The sequence below is a fragment of the Lepidochelys kempii genome, chromosome 1 (genome assembly GCF_965140265.1).
Source record: "Lepidochelys kempii isolate rLepKem1 chromosome 1, rLepKem1.hap2, whole genome shotgun sequence".
In the NCBI taxonomy this organism is placed as follows: domain Eukaryota; kingdom Metazoa; phylum Chordata; order Testudines; family Cheloniidae; genus Lepidochelys; species Lepidochelys kempii.
In genome coordinates, this window is record NC_133256.1 from 166,190,207 (window position 1) to 166,207,194 (window position 16,988).

At 40.3% G+C, this 16,988-nt stretch overlaps 1 protein-coding gene across 3 annotated transcripts in view; it reads right to left on the minus strand.

Moving 5' to 3' along the window:
* The window catches only part of MAP3K7CL (MAP3K7 C-terminal like), an 83,470-nt gene that overhangs the window by 44,184 nt on the left and 22,298 nt on the right, over positions 1-16,988 (minus strand). For all 3 annotated transcript variants that reach the window (XM_073362860.1, XM_073362849.1, XM_073362869.1), the window contains exon 3: positions 7,203-7,311. In XM_073362860.1, the coding sequence (XP_073218961.1) occupies positions 7,203-7,311 (109 nt within the window). The remainder of the gene's footprint in view (positions 1-7,202; positions 7,312-16,988) is intronic.

Genomic DNA, 16,988 nt, shown 5'->3' on the forward strand with positions numbered 1-16,988 from the left:
AAGCCTAACTCCATTAGATTCCTTTGAAAATCGCAGTTTAAGTTCCCAGTCCAACTCCCACTAAAGTTGATGGCAGTCTTTTTACCATTGTCTGGGAGTAGAATACACAACGTTCCACTGCTGTCTTACAAATAGTTGCGCAGCACACTGGCAAAGTGTGTGTTGTATCTTTCTTTAAGGGCTGATCCACATATAGGTGACATAAGCAGACATCTTTCCTGTATGTGGATCAGCCTTTAAAGAAGGATACAACACACACTTTGCCAGTGCGCTACACAACTATTTGTAAGACAGCAGTGGAATGTTATGTCTCAGGATTCCTGGTTTCTAATCCTGGCTCTGAGAGGGCAGTCTCTAGAGGCCAGAGCAGTGTTTACAGGCAGACAAGTACAGACACTGCTTGCTAAAAGGCACTGTGGCTAAATGAATGAGTCTTGGCTCTATCATATGAGAGCCGTGGGTTCTATTCCCAGTTATGCCTGAAATGACCTTGTGCAGCCTCTCAGTTACCTTACTTGTAAAAGGATAGGGGGAAAATGATTGCCTGCCCTGAGGATAGGAATATGAGGGGCTTGTTTAATAATAAGTGTTATGGACTTCACAAAAATATTAACAGCACCCATGAGCTTCCTGCTCAGCATACTTTCTCCTAAGCTAAAGGATGTTCCGTGGGGGACTCTCACTCTCATGCCCCTTAAGGGCCTTTCTCATAAATTCCTGTGAAATCCTCAGAAAAATGACATTACTGTCTACCAATAACAGAACATGGTTTTAAGGATTAATCAGGGATATTATTATTATTATTTTTATATGAGCCTCTAAATAGAAAATGTATGCACTTTGAAACCCACACATGTTAAAATCATGAATTTATTATTTGTACTAAAGTTCCCAATTAGGATCAGGGACCCATTCTGGTAGGCACTGTACAAACATACAGGATTACAGCACCCCTGCCCCAAGGAGCTAAGAGTCTAAGGATATGTCTACACAGCAAAGAAGAATCCACAGCTGGCACGTGCCAGCTGACTCAGGCTCCTGGGGCTCAGGCTTCAGGGCTGTTTCACTGCTGTGTAGACTTCCAGGCTCGGCCTGGCACTAGAGCTCTAGGACCCTCCCACCTCATAGGGTCCTAAAGCCCAGGCGCCAGCCTGAGCCCAGAGGCCTACTCAATAATGTAACACCCCTGCAGCTTGACCCCCTCAAGTCCGAGTGGGCCAGCCATGGGTTTTTCTTTGCTGTGTAGATATATCTTTAGATTGGGGTGGGCAAACTTTTTGGCCTGAGGGCCACATTGGGGCGTGAAACTGTATGGAGGGCCAGGTAGGGGAGACTGTGCCTCCCCAAACAACCTGGCCTCTGCCCCCTATCTGCCCCCTCCCACTTTCCACCCCCTGACTGCCCCCCTCAAAGCCCCTGACCCATCCAACCCTCCCTGCTCCTTGTCCCCTGACCGCCCCCTCCCGTAACCGCCCCCAGAACTCCACCCCCTATCCAACCCCCCCTGCTTCTTGTCTCCTGACCGCCCCCTCCCGGGACCCCACTCCTTATCTAACCCCCTGCTCCCTGTCCCGACTGCACCCCTCAACCTCCACCCCATCCAACCGCCCCCTGTCTACCCCTGCCTCTTATCCAACTCCCAGGCCCCGGCCCCTTACCATGCCGCTCAGAGCAGCATGTCTGGCTGCCACGCCGCCCAGCTGGAGCCAGACACACTGCCGCGCTGTCCTACATGAGCAGGCAGCCCCGCTGCCTAGAGCACTGCCCGTGCGGCGGCATACTTGCAGGGGGGTGGGGGGGAAGGGGCCGGGGGCTAGCCTCCTGGACCAGGAGCTCAGAGGCCAGGCAGGACAGTCCCGTGGGCCGGATGTGGCCCGCGGGCAGTAGTTTGCCCTCTTCTGCTTTAGATTGTTAGCTCCTTGCGGCAGGGATGCTGTAATCGTATATGCAGAGTCTAGTTGCTGTGTAGACATATTCTAACTTAAGACAAAACTCAACAAGTGAGCATGGTAAACACTAGGAAGGACAGAGGTGAGGGTACAAATAATAATCAGTATTGTGTTATTCTTTCCTTATTCCTTCCTATTTGCTGTATCCACACGTAGTCTGTTGTCTCATTCTTCAGTTATAAGCTCTTTAGGGCAGGGACTGTCTTTTTGTTCTGTGTTTGTACAGCGCCTACCACAAAGGGGTCCTGTCAATGACTATGGCTCCTACGTGCTACCACAATACAAATAAATAATAATAATAACACTGTGAAAATAAGATTACAATGCACTTTAAAACCAAGGGATGAAAAGCATAGTGCAGGAGCCATTTACTATGATTTTACATGGTTAAACTAGCTGATTGCACAACTTGATGGTTCCAAATTATTTTAAGGTATAGGCCAACATTTTTAAGTATGAGAGCCCATGATTAGGCTCATAGATCCGTACCTAGGCCCCAAGATAAGGGAGTCCTGATTTTCAGAGGGATAGAGCACCACAGTTGTCACTGAACTAATTGGGTGCTAAAGATGCTCATTATCTCTGAAAAACCAGGCCACTTCCGTTGAGCGTAAGGCGTGATCTACACTAGAAAATTAGGTTTAACTTTGTTGGTCAACGCTGTGAAAAATGCATACCCCTGAGCAGCATAGTTAAGTTGATCTAATTCCCCATGTAGACAGCACTAGCTCAACAGAAAAAATCTTCCATTGACCTAGCTACCACCTCTTGGGTGTCCACACTGAAGTTCTACAGTGGCACAGCTGTAACAGCTGTGGTTGTGGGGCTATAGAGTTTTAAGTGTAGATAACCCTAAGTGTGGTTTTCAAGCCTAACTTTTAGGTACCCTTTTTTGTAAACTTTGGGCATATATTTTATATATTAGCAATCCCCACTGGTCCTTTACCTATCCATTTTCAGCTGCAGGCATTATGATAAAAGTGAGATGGAGGAGGGATTTGAAGGAGCTGCTGAGGAAGCATCTACTGTAAAACACAGTTATTGGTTTATGTGGCCACATAAAACAAAAAGCAAGGGATCCCCATGACCACATTAGGAGGACTGGATTAAAATGGTTGGGGATGTAAAGAAAGTTGTCAAAAGAAGTAATTTCATGTACATCCAAATATTGTATTATTCCCCTCCCCCAACAATGTCATTAAAAGAAAGCACATACATTTTTACCAGTAAATTTTCAGGGGAGGTGGTTATTAGCAGCAGACTGACTTCAAGTGAAATAAATGACTGACAATTAGAAAAAAATGCATGTATTCAACAATTAGGTAACACCCAATTCCACTGCCAGTATTTTATAGCTGGATTCAAACTCTCCTTAGGCATGTGAAGCTGTGTATTTTACCTACAAAACGAGATAAGGTACACCTACAAATGACAGGCATGCCCATCATGTCCTATTAGGATAAAGCCCCTACTTCTAACCACTTAGCCCTAACACCTAAAAAAAACCAAGATTAACCTTGGACTCTCATTCTGGTTTTGATTGAGACCTTGTCTATACACAAACTTTAGTTAGTTTAATTAAATTGGTTTAGTTAAACTGGTGCAAAGACCTGTGTAGACACTCTTGGGTCTGGTCTACACTACAGACCTATATCGGTCTAACATGAAAAATCCACACCCCTGAGCAACATAGTTAGGCCGACCTAACATCCCCGCCTTTTAGACAGTGCTATGTCAGCAGGAAAGCTCCTGCCAACATAGCTACCACCTCTCAGGGAGGTGGAGTAACTAAATTGATGGGATAGCTCTCTCCCATCAGCATAGAGTGTCTTCATTAAAGCGCTATAGTTGCGTAGTTGCATCAGTGCAGTTGTGCCGCTGTATTGTTTTAAATGTTGATGTGCCCTTATTTTGGCTTAAGGGCAGTTTATTTGGTTTAATTTAAATCTATTCCGACATCAATTTAAGCAAAATTGAAATAAGCTTGTCCACTCAGCCTTCTGTGCTGATTTAATTCAATGTTTTAAATCACACCTTAAGCTAAACTGCTACAACTCTGACAAGCCCTGAGAGAATTTATGTCTAGTGCCAGCTTAATGAACTTGAGTAAAAGTGTCAAATATAGATACCTATATATACAGGATTAAGTGATATACAATAAAATTGTATTTTTATATAGCATCACTGTTAGCAGTTGGTCAGACTGCCCTCAAGACTTTTAAGGACCTGGTCACCCCACAATCACAATAAAAATACAGCACAAGACTGGCCCGGTTTTAATTGTTTTTGTGGTCATTGTCAGACACTAAAAGAGCCAACCTTTGAACATAGTAAAACAATTTTTGGTATGGATAACATAAGCCATATCCCTTCTTGTAGATCAATAACACTAAATAACTTCCTTTTCTTGAGTTGTTAACAGTCTTTGTTTTCAGACCCAGTACTTTGTTGCAGTTTTAACCAGTGAGATAATCATCATCCAGGAGAAAAACACTCCTTTTCCCCTTTTATATCTGGTTATGTTGTAAATTCCTCACTGCACTATTGTGGTAGGATAATTCAGCCTTGCGGGGTATCACACCAGCCACCATGATTGGCAAATAAGACAACAACTAAGAAGAAAAATTAAATGAGTTTAATTCCCTCACCATCTCGCTCCGGGTGAGGTTTTTACATACCATCACAATACTAAATCTCTCAAGATGCTGTCAGAGCTGAAACACAGAACTCCTTCCTGAATTGAGAAAAGCAACTCTCCTCAAACGAAAAAAGGATAAGAGGAATATAAAAAGGTGAAAAGAAGAAAAAAGATTCTGAATTTAAAATGGATAAAGGTGATAGAGACACATTGTATCAGCAGATTTATTTGGGTGTTTTTTTGCAGTGTCTTTAAAAAAAGACATTTCAGTTGCTTGATTGAACTAGGATCATTTCAATGTGGCTTTCTGTAAAACCTGAGACTTGGAGTGATTTTTCCTTTGCCTTGTTTGAATACATTTGACATTGATATCTCCATTAAGGCTTTCCATTAACATCAGGTGCTGAATTCTCCTGATGTGGTCAAATACGATGCCGATTTATACCTCTGAGTAGCCCAGGGGGGTTGCAATTCAGTGTGAAATATTGTCCTTAATCTACTGGTTTCTATTTACTCTCTCCTATCTTCACAGACGGTCTGGATCACTTGCTGCAATAACACATGTATGCTGAGAGCCAGATAATATGGGCAATGAGGAAGTCCCATAGAATTTAATAGAGAATGATCACCTTTCCATAGTTCTGAACCTTCCTACAAATTTTAACAGAGAGGCTGGAATTATTGGCAGGCCAGAGGAGACAGGGTGAGAGAAGGGAACAACTTGTGACATTACTGAATTTTGACCTTCCATGCCCTTCACAACCTTGTCCCTCGCTACTGCCTTCTCTTATCCCTTATCACATTGCCCTTCTATCTCCTCTGCTCTGCCCATTGTACAAGCCTTCTTTGCCTAATTTTCAGCTCCTCATACAAGCAACTGATTCTTCCATGATTCATAAGTACACTCCCCTCCCCTCCTTAAAATCTCTCTCTTCAGGACCTACCTTTGCAGTGATGCTTACAAGAAATCAGATTGTTAAAGATAGCTTAATGGGCAGATGGGGATAGTTGGTACTTTCTTTATATATTATAATATACCGGTAATTATAATTTACAAAATAAGGCATATATAAGCATGTACCCCCCCCCCGATTGTATCCTTCTTCTCCCAACTTTTATATGTCACTTCTCTTCATAAAGTTTTTAGTATATGAACTATGTTACCATTCATAATTATACGTCCCTTCAGGGCTGTGATGTGGATTGGGCTTTGTGGGCTACTGTAATATTAAGTAGTAATAAATACAGGAAGATTATTTTAATATATTTTTTAAAATATTATGAAAGAAAAAAGAAAGATGACAAAAATTTCATGAATGTAACATTGAAGTTGAGATTGTATTCACACAGCATTCAGGAAACAGAGCATTATTATTCCTATAACAGCCTATACTCTGCTCCGTGATACAATTCAAATGCGGCATAAGTGGATGCCATTCCACTTAAGTCTGTGGTCTTATATCTACTTATACCAGGTCTGAATGTGGTCCTGTGTGTAAAAGCATACACAAAAGCAGTTTGACACTAAAGAGTCTACAGAGAAAATAAGAATACAAAGAATGAAAAACAAAATCGCTGAGCAGAGTTAAGGCTGTTGTAGGAATACTAATGCTCCGTTTCCTGAATGCTGTGTGAATATATATATATTACTCTCTTGTGTAAGAATGCACAGAATAGAATAACTTACCTGAAAAGATCTGTGACTTCTGAGAGCAGAAGCTGAGCTACACCATCCATATCGTGAAAGGGAGACAGATAGTACTGTAGCATGGGTAATCTACAAACATGCATGGGAAGTGGGTTCACAAGTAACGATAACTGAAACCCTGTGCGTTTCAGGCTCTGTATACACCTCTGCCTTGCCTCCAGGCTCTCCCCTAGTACTGGCAGCAGAGCTAGCTTCCTTCTTTGTGATGCTGCCATTTGCGTCACTGTTGCTGGTTTACTTTATTTCATTCTGACTTTCAGAAAGTGACTATCAATAGCTCTCTGGGCATTTTCAAAAATTAAGGTACAGTCAATAATGTGAACCTAATCCAAGGGTTCACATATGCACAGGTTACGTTGGGGACGTTAACGCTCAGTCAACATTAGCTTACAGGACAAACGGTAATGGAATTTGTACTACTTTATTGGGGAACTGAGTGCCTGTTTCCTGAATCCTTTCCTCAAGCTGGGCACTCTGTTGGTATTTTTCAACCTTTCTGCCTATGGAAAGTGTATTTTTGTTCTGTCCTTTGCTTAGATGCCAGCTTTGCCCCCCCCCATCAAAATAAAATAACAAAATTTTAAAAATGTTGCCTAGGAGTTTTAGCACACTTTTTCAGTTTATATGCAAATATATTAGTAATTCAGTCACAGTTTTGTGTTTATTACACATTATCTTGAAATAAATCTTAGTTTTACAGTATCTAGGCTGTTGGACAAGTGATTTTAATCAACTGTTAGTTTCCACTAACAATATTGTAGTTACCAGACAGGAAAACTAATCATTCACATATGTGGAAAAAGTCCATCCATGACATTGAACTTCATTTGGTAATATAAATACTATCAAGAACATAAAAAATCTAGAAATGTTTCATTTTGATTTATTCCATAAAATTGAACTGTACCTGGGGAGTCATTTAGACTGAAGGCAATTCGGACTGGCTTATCAGCAGGTACTCTTGCTGTGGTGATCATGTGGGCACTTGAGCCTACGCGTTTATCTGCGTGTTCCAGCTGCAATTATATAAATATTGCATACATTACAGATCATATGAAGCCATTATATCCTCACTTAGTGATTTGCACACATTTATAGCTGCACTTTTTGCATTTTTTACTCTAATAAAGCAAATTTAAGGTGACATGCACAGGGCTACATTTGATTTTTCTTTTACAAATTTTTTAAAGTGAAATTCAGTGATAGAGACTAAATTCCTTGATTTATCCACAGTCCAGGTAAAGGCAATGACAAAGCAAATTTCCCCACATTGTCCTGTCAGCATATTTCAGCCTTGACCTAGACAGTCACACATTTAAGAGTCAGAAGATTGTTAATTCTCCAAAGCTTGGTACTGACCCTTCAGTGGGATTCCTTGCAGATGTTAAGGGTCTGCCTAGAGGAAGTCAGTTGCAGGATCAGGGTCTAATTCAGCCTGTGGCCTTTCTTCTGAGTCTGCCAACTCCAAATGGCGGTTTTAATGGGGTGGATCCCTCTTCACTATGAAACAGCCCAAAACTCCCAATTCATTTCACATAGAACACCAAACAGCCATCAAATATTAAGGTCTTCAGTTGCTATCAACTTAGACAGGATAAGCTTAAAGCATGTCTAGGCTTATGACACTTATAGTTACATTATGTATATTTAGACTTTCCAGTAAAAGTTTTTTTCCCAGAGTCTATTAAATATTTGAAGTCCAACTTAAACTCATATATATCATATAAAGCTGCTGTAATTACATTCACAAACTATACACTAAGACCCCAATCCTGCAATGAGCCAAGTCTTTGTATGGAGCCTAAATGAAGTTAATGGATCTTACATGGTGAAAGATCTGCCCAGGCACAAATCATTGTAGCATGGGGGGGGGGCGGGGGGGAAGGAGGAGGTAAGAGAACTAAGCAAACTTCAAACATTACCCAGCAGTGCATTGCACCTATATAACCTTGGCGGATTACTACAAGAATAACATTTAAAAAAATAAACACAAGTGTAAAACATGCATAGAAAATTGGAAATCAAATTATTCAGTAAACTATAGCAAAATTGCTAAAAGCTGTGCTATACTTCTGTAGACAATGTGGGGTTTAATTGATGGAAAGGGAAACAACAGTTCTCTTAGCCAATCACATTGCAGCTTTTCTGTTACACTTGAGAAAGCAATGTTCATTTTTCTGCACTAAAATTGCATTACCCCATTTGATGTTATGTTTAATTATTAGCGCATCACATAAAATCAGTACAAGAGAACATCATTACAAGATAAAGGTCTTGCTTGATGATGCACAAAACGAGGCAAATTCATCCCTAGCATTAATCCTTCGCAGGCAGTAGAGTAGCACCAAGCATAAGTTTGGCCCACTGACTTCAACATTTATTTTTTATTTGTTTTGTCTGTCTGAGCATTTAGCCGGCAGAGGGATACTGTTACTCTATGGCAATGTTACACAATAATCCATTGACGTGAACTCTGATCAAATAGTGGATGTTTTACAGTGCTTAGATTTTCTTTTAAAAAAAGAACAATTATTCTAAAGTCCTTATTTTGGAGCTGGCAGCCTCTTTTCATATTAATATTTGGAGGATTCTCATGAATAACCACATCTTCCCCTATTATTACTAATCAAAAGAGCACACACACACCCAACCAGCATCAATTGGAAGAGAGACCACAAAAGTCATTTAAACAGACAAAATGTCTGGGGGGGTCTGTTTATGTAGTAACTTTTTCTAGAGTAATGATTGCCCTCTTCCATGGTCTCTTTGTGAAAAGTATTTGAGACCTTGCATGGTTTTTTGTTGTTGTTGTTTTTTAAAAAAAAAAAATTGCAAAACCAAAATTATTTATCATAACATACCCCCCCCCACCACTCTCAAACAAACCTAGAACAAAAGAGAGAGACAAATTCGCACAGCTTTGAAAACAAGACTGTTCATAATTACATATTGTATCACACATGCACCACATCTGTTAACCATCATCAGACAGGTTTTCTACACAATAAGATGCTTCATGTTTAATATCACAGACTAAGAAATGAGAAAAAACATTCATGGAAGTTAATACCATTTTAACAACAAATATGATAGGATGTCTTTTGTTGGAATCCTTAAGCTTACCATAACTGAGCATTGTCTGAAGTAAATCAGTGGTCTTGCCCCATTCACACACTGTGTGGTCTACAATGTTTACAAATTACCAGTATTTAGCCACCGATCTGAGGGCAAAAATAAATACTCCCTTCAATAACTAATGTTTTTAATATTACACAAGAGACTTTTTCATTTTGTTCTAATTTACGAAAAGAAAATCCTATCTATATACACACTGTACATGAGCCAGTTATCTCGTTTTATGAATTAAAGATTATTTCTTCACCAGATCTTCAGCAGACTCCTCAATGGTCTCCATCATCAAAAAGAAAATAAAGAAAACAAGAAGGCAGGGAAACTCTCATTTCAGTTCTCTGTTTGTAAATAGGATGATGCACGTCCCCTCGGCTGAGGGAAATGAAACAGATCAACTGCGTACAAACTTCCCACTTATTTTCCTCACACAAAAAAAAAGGATGATCATTCTGTAGATAGAAGGATATGGGAGTGGGCAACTTTGAGTATAATGAGGTGTTTAAAAGGATCCCAGAAAGCAGTTCCATATTCATGAGGACTGTCTATGGAACAGGCTGTTGTTTCTTTATAAAAATCTGTAGCAGAACTCAGATTAAGTGTGTTACAGCTCTATCAGTTTAGTTCAGTTTTCACACCTGTTGCCTTACCTCACTTAGTGGAGAGTCTGCACTTGTATAATCCAGGGCCAGCCACTGCCTTGGCTTGTCGTTGCCTTTATGGAGTAAAGATTCAATAAAAGAAAAGGCTGCACCTGCTACATCGCAACAAACTGACAGAGTCTGAGAAGCTGAGACAGCTGTTAAGGCAACATGCTGCTACCTGCACTTCCCATAGGCTTTGCTGTCCCACAAGACCACCCTTTTCCGCTTTTTTTTCGCAATTCCACTCTCCCTTCCTTTCCTTTCCAACAACGAGATTTATGATGTTGTCATGCTTCAGAGGGAAAAAAATCTTTCTGACAGAGGCATTATTAAGCAGCAAACTGGAGAGTTCAAGATTTTTAATTCATTAGTCCTGGCAAACCTAAAATACAAACAGACTTGCTTCACAGGACAGGAATGTTTTCAGCATGACCCAATCAGTGTCTGTGTCTATTCCAGCAAACTGGCAAAGATAGCATGACTCCAGTCAGCAAAAATGTCTGTGGCTCGAATCAGCTTGGGGTGACATTGCCAACTTGGACAGGCCACATGCAAACTATTATATGATAGAGGCAACTATCAAAGCTAACAATGAGGATGAGGCTTGGTGTTTTAGGCTAGGTTTGTAATGGCTTTGGTAAAGTGTCTAATAACAGACTGTCTAACAACAGATGATAGAATTATTATATTAAAGAGACAATGGATTAATTTTAGTAGTATGTTAGGGTCTTGTATAGTCTTCATTATAAGTACATTCTAAAGACAGATTTATTTACAAATATTTTGGACAGGAATTGAAATTGCAACTGACTTAAAACTAACAGCTTGTAGATTCTGCTGCTATTTCTGACACTGCCTGTCAGTTTTGTAACTACAAGCAGGGTAATTAGTAACTGAATCTGGAAATGCCATGAAAAAAAGAAGCAGTTGTCCAGACTGATGCAATTACAACAAGCAAAGCTTAAACACCCTACTGGTTGTATGTATTCGTCTGGATAATCAGGATCCTTGAAAGTGCAAAGGATACTATAGGACAGGAGATTGACTGACAATATATCCGCTGAGCCTATCATTATACTGCGTTTTTTTTAATTAAGAAAAGCTTGTCTCTTTCACAAACAGCAGTTGGTCCAATAAAAGATATTACCTCACCTTGTCTCTCTGATATCCTGGGACCACGGACCAACATAGCTACAACAACACTTAAAAAAAAAGTTAGTTTCCCTACCTTCAAAATATTTAAAAAAAACAATAAATTTAATTTGACAGGTTATCCCAAATGCCTGTATTCTGGAATGTCTCAAGTACAGCACATGTGGGGCCAGATTCTCTGGTTCATCTGAGGGGTACTAGATGCAGAAGCAGGGGGAGCTGCAAAGATAGCATTAAATCAACTTTCTGTCTCCCCCCACAACCTAGTATTGGCCAGGAACTGATCCAGTCCCAGCATAAATCAAAGCTACCCTTTGGCTGCTCCAATCTAGCTGCCTGTGACCCAAGGGGCTGGTCCATACCTGGAGATAACTGGAGCACAGAGACACTCTGCTTACACTTCCCTTCCTCCAGGAAAGGCACCTGTGCTGCGGGCTGGAGGAGGTGGTGTGGAAGCACCACGCAGGCTCTACATTACCTAGGGATTCCCCTGATAGCTGATTAAGCCTTCTTCCTAGATTCACTGTGCCACCACAGCAGGAACAAGAATCTGGCCAGGGGAATCCAGTCAATGATTTCAAAGCATGAACATGCCCCTGACTTCTACACTCATCCGTGAGCTCATCTTTCTTTCTTAGCTGTAAATATACTTCTGAAAAGATATTTATAATAATCTCTATTTATCTCATTTTGGAGGAAGATTTAGCTTTATTCACAACCACTATTGCTACTGAAATTTCGCTATAAAATAGCACCACCACGTAATATTGATCTCAATGAGGGATTCTTTCTCCAACTAGAGGACTAATTATTTTTAAAGGATGTACTTGGTTTACAGACATAGGATGAAATCCTGGCCCCACTGAAATCTATTGTGAAACTCCCATGGACTTCAATGCCAGGATTTCTTTCATAGGGCCTGATTCTCTCCTGCTTTGTATTGTGTGTAGTTACTTGCACCCATTGAAAGTGAATGTAAAATAAATCAGATAGATAGTATTTACACCTAGTTGGCAGAGGTCTGAATGAACTCACAAGGTGCAATGCAGTGAAGAACAGGCCCTATGTAAGGTATCTCTAAGATGCACAAAACCTTGGTATTTAAGCACCAACAAGACTTACCTTCACTAACCAAGACAGCAAGATTCTTAATCACTCACTAACATAGGTCATACACATGCAATCTATCTGGCATGCCCAAGATGAGGCAGAAACACTGACACATGAATGACACATGGATGACTTTTCAAAACTGTTGACTGACAGTGCACAACTACCAGATCACAGTGTAAATAGTACATGTATTTCCAAATTCAATACATAATATTTTGGTATTTTCTATCTATTATAAGCATGTTATATCATATTCTCCATTTATTATATATCAGTGTTTCTGATGAAATCCCATATTACTCTTCACACATTTCAAAAGAAGACAGTCTTAACAGTGCTTAACTCCCAAAACGTAAAACAATTCTCGCCCATCGCTTTCAGTCAGTTTAGTACCATGCAGGGCAGCAAGTCACCCTTTGGGACACAGAAACTATACAAACCAAAAAACCTTGTATCACATTTAAATTTCAGTGCTTTATATATAAGTAGTCCTCTGGAACTACTGCTGTATGTACTATGCGGATGACAGTGTAGTCTGACAGTACAACACTGGGAGTCAAGAATCCAGGGCTTTATCTTGCAGTCCCTTACTCATGTGAGTAGTCCCACTAAAACCAAGCACACAATGACATGGACTTCTGTGACTGCATTGATCCTGACTTGGTGGTCATGTGACTGTCCATCTAAAGAACTCATAAACAAACTAGATTTTTAGATATATTTTCAAATGTTTGAGTTCACATTTTAAGAGGAGTTTTCCCTGATTCCTCTGAGACCCTATCCTTCAAACTTTAACATTAAGACATTTTACATATACAGCACTGTATCTGAAATATTAGGTTGAATAATTACTATCATTCTGTAATTATTTTTAACCTGTTTACTTTTGGGGATGTAATATTATAAAAAATTCAGTTAAAACTGAAATCAAGCAATAACATGCACTCATATAGCACCTTTCATATGAAGTTCTCAAAATCACTTTACAAAAAAGGAAAACTGAGTCTTAGTGAAATTAGGTTACATGCTCAAATTCCTATTAAGGCACTGTAAAACTTGGGAACAGACTCTAGTGGCCCAATCCTATAGCTCTTATTCCTGTGAGCAGTCCCACTGCACTCAGGAAAACTACTCCACGATCTGGTGCAGCACAGTAAATACTTATTCATAACAGGCTGAATATACACTTTACACTAATCTCTATGAAAAGTTCAGAATGCTGATAATCCCTCCGGTTTTTCCTGTAGAAGCACAGTAGTGGTGCTGTACCCTGTTTTCCTGCCAGCCTGCTCTTAGTCATCAGATGTTTGGTACCCAAGCAAAATTCTTTTGATCCCATATCACATTATGAAACCTGAACTCCTCTAGAAGAGTGACACACAGGATATCATGTTTTAGTCATCAAAAGATTTTAAAGTAATCATACCTTAAATTAGAAACACTGCAGCTTATTGATATCTGGTACAAGTTTGTAATTTTTTAAAATATGAAGTATCAATTATTTTACACATGTATAAAGAGCAGTAGAATGATCAGTATTTGCTATCTAACAAAACACCTGTTGCCTTCCCTTTTATAGCTGTGCTACTTTCAATTCATGTGAGTTTCCTAATATGAACAGTATTTTGGTAGCATATGACCTCATTCAAGCTGAAATGGTGTTTCAGAGGTTGCCAGTCACTATTTAAAAATACACTTTAAAATATTCTAACGCATGGATGATGTTCAAAGGAGATGTTGAAAAACATGCTTTTCCTAACAGTGAATGAAGTGAAATTTTCATTTCACTGTTTCATCTGAAAAGAACACAACACAGAATACACACAGAAGTTAACTTGTTTTTTTTTACAGCAAAAACTGTTTAAGGGTCCAATCCTGGAAAGTGCAGAGCACCCTTGACTCTCACGGAGGTTGATGGAAGTTAAGGATGCTCTATACCCCACATGACTGAGTTCTGAAGGAGGAGCAAATGGCAACAAGACAGATTCTTTAACTACACATCACATGGCTGAATCACTGAAGCCAATGGAATTGCCCAGGGTGTGAGTTGGCACAGAATTTGGCCAAATAAAAATATTTCATGAATGCATTTTTTGCCTGATCCTGCACTCCATTCTCAGGCAAATGTTCTATTGGGAGTTCCTCTGAATATATAAAATACAAGGTCTAAAACATTGCACTGCAGGGAATGTGCAGTAGGAGGTGGTGGTTTGAGCATGTAAAACCTTTTTGAGTTGATATTTTTCTCTTTCAGATTTAAAAAAATTGTAGTTGCATTTGTAGGGGAAAAAAATTCAGTGGACATTTCTACAGAAGAAAAATACCAACCAAATTTACAGGAAAACTGAGATATACCCAGAAATTTTGGCAAATCTCCTTCCCCTCTTCCAAGATCCCCCCATTTCCCAAGATGTGGGGACAAACACTGAATAAATTTAAGCTTGCTATTTTAGAAATCCATTGTTTTGCCATCAGTTAATCCTTTTCTAGTTCACTGAAGAAATTCCAGAATGCATCATTCTGTGATCTCACTGATACAGTTAGTCCCATGCAATCCATTATAAGCAAGTTAAACTAATTATTTCTGTGCTGTATGCCCTTAGCACCTTAGCTGGGCATTTAGCACATACCTTGGTGCTTACATCATTTTTTATTTTAGCTTTGCAATTTAACTTTAAGAAATTTATGGCTATAACAAAAGGTGTCCCAGATCCCTCTGATAAAAACATTCAGAACTAAGTTTTCTGTTTACAACCTGTACAACGTCATTGACTTTTAAGGTGTTGCACATGCTGTCAGTGCTCAATGTGAAATGAATATACGTATAGATCAGTAAAATTACGTTTATATAAAAGCCATGTTCGGGTGACTAAAGATTTAGGTACAGATCTTCAACCTGGAGTTGTGCAAAGGGACCGTAAACCAACATGAAGGAGCTGTGGAGAATTTCCCTATCGCAGGAAAATCATCAGCTGGCATATCATCAGCGTAGCTGGCTTTATGCCACCCACTCCCCTCCACTACCACCATTCTCTGCACTCACTAGTTGAAGAAGCAGACAATATACAATGGGATCTCGATCTCTGCCGATGGATGTGACATGGTGAGATGTGGAGGGGAGAACAGGAATTACTGGATAGGTCTCACAAAAACTCTGGTTCACTGAAGCACACATCTGTTGGCCTGGTCTTTTCTGCATTGATCTGCCATGCTATATACTCTGAAGGTGAGCAGGGGAATGAGGTGCTAAGGATTATCCACTGTGTTGCACTCCATGAAGGTGGGCGCAGGAAATAAATAAATAAAATCAGCTCTGTTTATGTCCCCTTTGGGAACTTTTCCCTAATAATCCTGCTTCAGGACAGGGAGCCAAACTGGGCTCAGAGATGGCTCTGAAAATATTGAATTGATGGTGACCTCCGTTTCCTCAAAGAGCCTGGGTTTATTGTCTCCCCTCTCCCTCACGGGCCCTTTCGGGGCCTGTCAAAGAAGGAGCTGGCCTGGGGCTCCAGGATGGGCTCTCCAGAAGCTCTATTTCTCTCTATGGCATGTGACCCACATGGGCCTTTGTTTCCCCTGGAAGCCCCCTGGGATATCAATAGAGATTCCCTTGGGAGCCTAGTATAGAGATGGTAGCAGGGGGAAAGTTTGATGCTTCTCAGGTATACCAGAGTTGTGAGGCATCTCACTACCACCTGCCCTTGGCATGAGGAAGCCTTGTCTGTACCTGTCAGGAGTCAGCTCCTTGACTCCACCAGCCACAGGCAACACAAGCACTCCCCTCTCAGCCTCCGCAGGCTCCACTGACCCTTTGCAGGCAAGCATTAGGCACACTCTATCCCTAAGGACTCTGAGTATCCCCCTGCAGTATCCAGCCCCAGTTCCACTGGACTATCATAGAATTCACAGATCACTGCTCCCAAAGGACCAGTACACTCTGGCTTACCAGTTTCGTCTCAGGATCACCACTCTCTTGAACACACAGCAGTCGGAGTTGTTTACAGTGAAAACAAGTAAAAGTTTACTGAATAAAGAACAGAGTTTTGAGAAGATGCAAGTAGAATTAATGGAAACAAAGGGTTACATGTAAAATAAAATCATAACATGCTTTCTAGAGCCTAAACTTAACTAACAAGACATTCCCCTGTCTCATAAAGATTAGCGCCCCCAGAATTTCTCTCCCAGCATCAAACTGCCAGATCGCCTGTGAGCCTCCATTCATAAGACAAGCCACCTGGCAGCTTGTCCCCTCAGGGAAGGATACCTGCATGTACCTATGAACCCCAGATGTAGTTCCAATCATTCACTTGTAAACAGAGTAACTCCCGCTGCTTGTTTTTTCCTATCTAGATTCTCCCCTGGAGACTTTGCAATCACTTGATTAGCATTTTGCTCAGAGTGTAAATAGGAATTCATAGTGAAGTACAGAATACTCAATTTACATACAGCCAGATAGATAAATAAGTGTCAACTGTCCAAAAGAAATTTTATCATCTTCCAACCCCAACTCATAGACTTTAAGAGCATAATTTTCAGTATAGATACATAACTCCTTACATACTATCTGTTCACACATTTCACAGTGATTATGCTGACTAGTGTGACACAGGCTTTCATTGGAGATGTTACATGATACCCTTTGACAACTATTATGT